Source organism: Lagopus leucura, unplaced genomic scaffold, assembly GCF_019238085.1.
Source record: "Lagopus leucura isolate 7727_CA_CO unplaced genomic scaffold, USGS_WTPT01 205-10_obj-0_obj, whole genome shotgun sequence".
In the NCBI taxonomy this organism is placed as follows: domain Eukaryota; kingdom Metazoa; phylum Chordata; class Aves; order Galliformes; family Phasianidae; genus Lagopus; species Lagopus leucura.
The window spans coordinates 17565-25088 of NW_024964000.1; the positions used below are offsets into that span (position 1 = coordinate 17565).

At 63.8% G+C, this 7524-nt stretch overlaps 2 protein-coding genes across 4 annotated transcripts; both read right to left on the reverse strand.

Moving 5' to 3' along the window:
• Positions 1 to 1844: 1844 nt before the first annotated feature.
• THEM4 (thioesterase superfamily member 4) lies at positions 1845 to 4449 on the reverse strand. 3 transcript variants are annotated; one of them, XM_042891771.1, is made up of 6 exons: positions 4217 to 4449; positions 3155 to 3308; positions 2825 to 2993; positions 2644 to 2757; positions 2313 to 2469; positions 1845 to 2139 (listed from the first exon to the last, which is right to left on the reverse strand). In XM_042891771.1, the coding sequence occupies exons 1-6, from the start codon at positions 4283 to 4285 to the stop codon at positions 1987 to 1989; spliced, it is 816 nt and encodes a 271-aa protein (XP_042747705.1). In that variant the 5' UTR covers positions 4286 to 4449; the 3' UTR covers positions 1845 to 1986. The 3 variants fall into 3 exon arrangements, with proteins under 3 accessions (XP_042747705.1, XP_042747706.1, XP_042747707.1); XM_042891772.1 differs by having other exon boundaries at positions 1848 to 2139; positions 4304 to 4449; XM_042891773.1 differs by having other exon boundaries at positions 2001 to 2139; positions 2313 to 2437.
• A 918-nt stretch (positions 4450 to 5367) lies between these two features.
• Positions 5368 to 7403, reverse strand: S100A10 (S100 calcium binding protein A10). Its single transcript, XM_042891770.1, has 3 exons — positions 7320 to 7403; positions 5759 to 5907; positions 5368 to 5567 (listed from the first exon to the last, which is right to left on the reverse strand). The coding sequence occupies exons 2-3, from the start codon at positions 5888 to 5890 to the stop codon at positions 5406 to 5408; spliced, it is 294 nt and encodes a 97-aa protein (XP_042747704.1). The 5' UTR covers positions 5891 to 5907; positions 7320 to 7403; the 3' UTR covers positions 5368 to 5405.
• Positions 7404 to 7524: the final 121 nt, after the last annotated feature.

A 7524-nucleotide genomic window follows, 5' to 3' on the forward strand; every position in this document is an offset into this window, starting at 1 on the left:
CCCTTGCACACGCATGTGTCATGCACACTGCCTGCACTTGTGCACACTGAGCACAGCACACCTTGCACACCCGGAGCTGCAGGACTGCATGCACACAGCTCTGCGCTCACCTGCACACACTGACTGCACACCTGCAAGGCCCCTTGCACACTCATGCATACGCTCCACACGTTGCACACTGCGCACATGCACAGCAGCCATACGTTCCATGCTCACCCTCACTCCTGCAGCACTGGGTGCACACACCTCTACGCTCGGCAGCATCGACTGCTTGCACACTCACACATTTACACACACACACCTACGTTTCCATATCTGCAGAGACACACAGGTTGCACACTCACACTGTGCGCATGCACATCAGCCACATTTTGCACGATCATCCTTGCTCTTGTGAGCTTGCATGCACACGCCTCCACTCTCCTGATCCGCCTCTGCTCGTGCACTCGCATAAACGCTTGCACACTCCCACATGCAGATGCTCTCCCCTCATTACACACCGTGTGCACGCATTGCACGCTCACCCTCGCTCTGCAGGACGCCACGCGCACACCTCTGTGCTCACCGGCACCCACTGCTTGCACACACCCTCGCATGCCTCCCGCACTTGCAGATGGATGCACTCCCCACACATTGCACTCACACCTCGCACACCTGCAGCAGCCGCACCTTGCACCCCCCCCTCACTTCTGCAGGACTGCATGCCCCCTGCCTGCCCTTACACCTTACACACTTGCACAGACACTCACACAGCCCTTGCACACTCCTGCCCTTCCCACGCACGCTCCCACCCACCACGTATCCCACCCCGGCCGTTTGCACTTCTGCCCCCCACCTCGCAGGTCCTTCGCGTGCTCACAGCCCTGCGCACCCCCCCACCCCTTGCACAACCCCTCCCCTTGCACGCCTGCCCCGTACCTCGCATTGTGGTGTGTGGGGCGCGGTGGTGCGGCCAGGCGTTATAAGGGCGCGGGGCCCCCCCGGCCTCCGGGCCCCCCCCCCCCCCCCCCATCCGGCCCCCCCCGGCCCCCCGCACTGGAAATTTCCGACTTTCCACGGTGACGGTGGGGGGGGAACTGAGACACAGAACCAGGGGGGATGTAGAGTGACCCCCTCCCTCCCCCGTGTGACCCTGCTGACCCCGCTTTGCCTCCCTGCTGTCTCCAGGGTGTTGTGGAGGGGGGGCTGCAGCCCTTGGAGGTGAGGGGTCACCAAGCTGTGGGCTGCAGAACTATGGGGGGGATGGGATCCATAGGATTGTGGTGGCAGAGGGAGGGGTCGGACCCCCACATGTGGGCTCTGCAGTCCCCTACTGTGCGGGGATGGGGGCACCAATGAGACCCCCGGTGCCTGTGGGGCAGCTATAGGGCTGGCAGTGGTGCAAGCCATAGGGTCAGGGACTCGCTCATGGGCTGGCAATGGGGATAGCCATGGGGTCGGCTACAGGGCAGCCACAAGGCCATGGGGTCAGTAATGGGGCAGCCATGGGGTCAGCCATGAGGCAAATCCATGGGTGAGCTACAGGGTCAGACATGGGGTTCCCCAGGGACCCCAAGGGGTGGGATGGGAGGGCACAGCCTTAGGAATGCCTGAGTGCAGTGTGCTTGGGGCTGCGTCCCCCCTCCTGTCCCCCCTATACCTATGTCCCACATCCCTGTGTCCCCAGGTCCCCACATCCCCCGGACGTGGTGAATTTGGGGTGGGGGGGGGGGGGGAGACTCCGCCTGCCTCATGGCCCCGCCCACCCCATGGCCCCGCCCACGCAGCCACAGCTCCCCCACCCCTCCCGGTTCCTTTCGCTCCGCCCACGCTCTCGGACCCCCCCCCTCCACATCCCCTCCTGCCTGCAGCACAAGGGGAGGGGGCTGCAGCTGGGGACAGCGATGGGACAGAGGCAGAAAGCAGTGGGACTGGGGACAGGGATGGGGACAGGAACACACACCAAGGGGACATCACCCCCAGACGCAGCCAAACCCCAAAAAACCATCACAGGACACCAATGCCACTGCAGTGCCACGCTCTGATCCCAGAAGGTGACACAGAGACACCACGCTGCCACCCCCCCTCCAGCGTTACAGCGTCACTGCTAGGGACAGGCGGCCAGGGAGGGCTTGGTGTCCTCCACCTGGATGAAGAGCGCTGGAAAAAAAGAGGAGTGACGCCGTGTGACGATGTGAACACGTGGCAGCAGGCTCACAGTGCCCTCTGCCAAGTGCCATGTGCTATGGGGAGCCCCCATGTCACCCAGAAGCACATCTCTGGGATGGTCTCAGTGTCCCTGGCCCCGTCCCTGCAGCATCACAGCTCCTCACCAGTGGCCTCGGCGTACAGCGTGTCCCCTTTGGTGTCACGCACATGGCAGGAAAGGAAGATCTTGCGTCCCTCGTGCCGCTCCATGCAGCTGTCGGCCACCACCACAGCACCCACTGGCATGGGGCTGAGGGACAAGGAGGGGACAAACGTGTGGGGCTGGGAACAGAGATAGGGATGGAGGCAGAAAGAGGAGCAGGGTAAGGACAGCTGGGAATGGGGACAAGGACAGGGATGGGAAAAGGGATGGGAATGGGGCGGGGGGACAATGACGCAGAGTCCCGCGAAGCGTGGGGACACTCTGAAGTGGTGTCTCCACACAGTGCCACTCACGCCAGGTAGCTGATGCTCAGCTTGGCCGTCATCACCGATGTTTTGGCCACCGCCAGCGCGCACGTCCCCACCGTGGTGTCAATGAGAGTGGCGATGGCACCACCGTGTGCGAAGCTGTGGGGACACGGTGAGCACACAGGGACAGGGATGAGGACAGGAATGGGGACACGGCATCACCTACCCATGGTGGCCTTCCAGGTAGGGTCCCAGCTGGCACAGGCACTGCGTGCGGTGGCCAGAGGCGTGCAGGAAGATGGCGTACTCAAAGCCAGCACCCTCTGCGTCCAGGTTGCGCAGGAACAGCCGTGGCCCCGGCCCCGTCACCGGCCCCACCACCATCTGCAGCACCTCTGCCAACAGGACGTGGAGTTGGTGTCACAGTGTTGGTGACACTGCTGAGGGTGTGGTGTGGGTGGCACCACGTTGGTGACATGGTGTTGGTGCCCACCGCACCGGTGATGGTGCTGACAACACAGCGTGCTGACACAGCACAAGGGACAACCGTGGTCACCTGGGAGGTGGTCGAGGCCGCGGCGGTAGGAGGGGATGCGGCGCCAGGAGCCGTCAGCAGCACGGCGCAGCAGATGCTGGAACTGCTCACGCATGGCCACGCTCCACCCAGCATTGGGGACAGCCAAGTCCTGCGGGGACACCGAGCACAGAGCCTGCAGGGACACACGGCAACGGGGATGGGGGGGACACAGACAGTCATGGCAGTGCGATGTGGGGCCATGGTGGCACCGTGTGGTATGGGGACAAGGACAGCAGTGGGGACACCAGGGGTTTGGTGGCACAGCTGTGGGAGGTTGACATCATTGGGGACATTTGGGGTTTGGATCACCAGTCCCAATCCCGCCCATCCTTCTCTGTTCCCTCCTGCCCCTGCCTCCCACCAGTGGCCCTCTTATGTCACCAGGTTCCCAGGGTTGGGACATTTATGCTATGTCATCCCCATGTGTCACAACACCCACAGCGAGCCTGGGCCCGTCACTGCCCTGGAGTGCCCTATGTCCTCATGTTCCCACCCCTATCCCCATGTCACTGCCCCACATCCCTGCGTCACCTCCCCTTGTCCCCATGTCATCAGCCAATGTCCTCATGTCACCAAACAATATCCCCATGTCACCACCCTGTGTCCCCATGTCACTACCTGGCGTCTGTGTCGCTGCCTGATGTCCTCATGACCCGCCCCATGTCCCAGTGTCACTGCTTGATGTCCTGGTGTCCCTACTCCATGTCCCCATGTCACCATGCTGTTTCTGTGCCGTTGACCCATGTCCCTGTGCCACTACCCAACACCACCGCTCTGTGTCCCTGGGTCCCTATGTTGCTGCTCCATGTCCTGGTGTCCCTACTCCACATCCCCTTGTCCCTGTGTTGCCCCTGTGTCACTGCTCTACGTCCCCATGTCCTCGCTCTGTGTCCCCATTTCCGCCCCTGATGTCCCCATGCCTCTATCCGATGCCACCACCACCTGTCCCCATGTCCCTACGATGTCCCCACGTCCCTGCAATGTCCCCATCTCCCCATGATGTTTCCACGTCCCACCGAGGTCCCCCCGCCCCGCACTCACCGTGGGGGGGACCCGGCACAACCCGTGGGCCACCACCGCGCGCACCCCCGCCCCGCAGCTCCGCCACATGGCGCGAGGTGACGTCACCGAGATGACGCAACTCCCGTGGCGACGTCACTCCGGCCCTGACGTCACTCCGCCTTCCGCGTGACCCCGCTCCTCGCCGCTGTCGCGCCGCGATTACGTCACAACGACGCGCTGGGCCCCGAGGTCAGGGATCTCCGCGCACCGCTGCGTCCCCCCCGGCGCCCCCTGCCGCGCCCCGCCCCACCGCAGCGCTGCGAACCGCGACGCCGACCCCGCGCGGGAGGTGCCGCGGGCGGGGATGGGGGCGGAGCCTCCGTTCGGCCGCTTCCGGTGAGCGCGGGGCTCGGCCCCGCCCCACAGAGCGCGCGGGGCCCGCGGGGCCCAGCACAACCCCGTAGGAGCCCGTAGAGACCCACAGAGGCCCACAGGAACCCATAGAGACCCACAGAGCTCCTGTGGAGCACCGTGCAGCCGCCCGCAGCACCAGACTCCATGACACACCGCAGACCCCCGATCAGCCCCGCTGATCTCCTTCACACCGCGCTGTGCCACCCCACACATCCCCTGCGGAACGCTGCAGAGCCCCGTGATCCCCATAAGCAGCCCATAGGTCCCCATAAACCACCGCACGGGCCCACGCCAGCCCTATACCGCCGCGCAGCGCTCATGGAGACTCGCACAGCCTTCATGCAGCTCCATGCTGCCCCCAAAGGGCCCCTGGAGGCTCTTCAGGTGAGCCGGCGTTGATGGGGACGTGGAGATGGGAACCCCGCGGTGAGGATATGGGGCCGGGGACCTCGGAGTGATAGCAATGTGGAGACCGGGACACGAAGATGGGCAGCCCAGAATGATGGGAACAAGAAAGAGAGAACCTCATGATGATGGGAACTACGGGGACGTGGGAACAGGGATCCCATAATGGTGGAAGCACGGAAATGTGGACATGGGGTGATGGGAACCCCATAGGGAAGGGGATATGGGGCTGGGAACCCCACAGTGAAGGGATTTTGGGGATGAGAACCCCATGGAGATGGAGACCCAATGCTGATGGGGATATGGGGATGAAAACCCCATAGAGAAGAGAACCTGAGGGGACCCACCCCAAGGCAGAGGCCACAGCAGAGTCATACAAAACACTTTATTGGGGCTGCAGGGCCCTTTCTCACTTCCTCCCCTTCTGCTTCATGTGCACCACGAAGTAGTCGTTGCAGGCGATGGTCAGTCCAGCCACCAGCGAGAAGAAGCTCTGGAAGCCCACTTTGCCATCCCGGCACTGGTCCAGGTCCTTCATGATCTTATCCAGAGCCATGGGATCACGCTGGTTCTGGGGGCAGAAGCTTGTCAGCACCTCACAGTGGGATTACAGGGCTGTGGGTAGGTGTGACCCCGCTCTGCCCCCCTCCAGGTTATATGACCGTGGGGTAGGTGTGTCCCTGCTCTGTCCCCTACCACCTCATGGAATCCAGCGGTTATAGGGCCATGGGGTGGGTGTGACCCCGCTGTCCAACCCCTCACCTCCAGGAATCCAGGGAACTCCTTCTCCATCAGTGCACGCAGGTCCTCCTTGCTCAGGTAGTTCTTGTCACCCGCATATTTGTGGAAGGTGAACATCAGCGTCTCCATGGCGTGCTCCATCTGGGACGGCATGGCAGCGGCTGTGGGGTCTGTGGGGCCAGAAGGGCTTAGTGGGGTCTGTGGGAGCTACTGGGGTCCTGTGAGGTCAGAGGATCTTGGTTTGATCTGCAGGGTTGGAAGGGTACAGTGGGATCTATGGGAGTCAGTGAGGTCTGTGGGGTCAAAAGCTGTGTGAGGCTCAATGGGGTCAGAGGGGATCCAGTGGGGTCTGCAGAGTTGGAAGGGTACAGTGGGGTCTCTGGATCTCTCTGCGGTCTACATGGTTTAGTGGGACGCATGGGGCTAAAAGCTCCATAGGGTCTGCAGGTCTCTGCGGGGTGCATGGGACTTGGTGGGGATGCAGGGTCAGAGGGGATTTGTGGGGCTCCATGGGGCTCTGGAGCATCTCCGTGGGGAGTGTGGGGCTCCATGCGGTGTGTGGGGCTCAGCGCCCGCCCCGCACCCTCTGTCCCATCGCGGTGACTCAGCTCCGGGCAACGGCCACAGGGCGGGGCGGGATGTGCTGCCGTGTCCCCCCTCCGACCCCCCCACCCCGCCCCGCCCTGGTCTTCCCTATGGACACCCTCGGGACCCCCCCCCCCCGCCCCGGGCACACTGAGTCACGGCCCTCCTCCCAGGGTGGGGCCCTCCTGGATTCCCTACAACAGTGGGGAGGGGGGCACATCCCAGAGCTGCTTCCCCCTGTGCCCCCCCGACTCCATTTCAGGAAGGGAGACTCCACCCTGGGGGGGGGGGGGGGGGCCGGGGGGGGCCCCCCCCGCCCGGGGGGGGGGCCGGGGGGGGGGGGGGGGGGCCCCGTTCAATTTTGGGGCCCGCTCTTCTGTGCGTGTAAAGGGAAAAAAAATGGGGGGGAAGGGAGGGGGAGGAAAGTGGGAAAATTGGGGCATCCCACCCCAAAGGGAAAGTAATGGGGGAGTCCCACCCTTTGCACTGAATCCCCCCCCCCCCCCCACCCAAAAAAAAAAAAGCTGCAGCATCTCTGGGGGGATCCTAAAGTTTATGGGGTGATGGGAGAGCATATAGGGAGGGAGGCAAACTTCATGGGGCAATGTGCGGGGCGTGAGGAGCCCTCAAAGTTTATGGAGTGAAGGGGGAGGGAGTGAGGGGGACCCCAAACTTTATGGGGTGATGGGGGGGCGGGGGGAGGGAAAGAGCCAAGCTCTTCTAAGAGGAGTGCAGGATGGGACCCCCCCCCCCTCTGGATGGAGATGATGATGGAGTGGGGTACTCCTATGGAGGGGGTGGGATGGGGGTAACCTCTATGAATGGGCGTCCTCTCTAAGCGTGTAGGGAGGTCCTCTATAAGAGGGGGCCCTCACCCCTGTGTGGGTCAATGCCTGGGGGGGGCTGGGTTGCCAAGGGAGGGGGTCCAACGGGGAGGTCCGCTGGAGGATGTAGAGCCGGGGGGATCCCCTCGGTCCGGGGGAGGGTCGGTACTCACCGCGCAGCGCAGATCAGGGCACTGCGGGGCGATGGCACCGCCCGGGATAGGCACGGAGGGGGCGGGACAGCCCGGGGGGGGACCCGGGGGGGGCCCGGCTGACTCAGCCGCTCCCGCCCGCAGCGCTGCGCCTTAACCCCTTCCTGCCCTCCGCCCCCCCCATGTGTCACCTGCGTCCAGTTCTGGGCTGCGTCCAGTTCTGGGC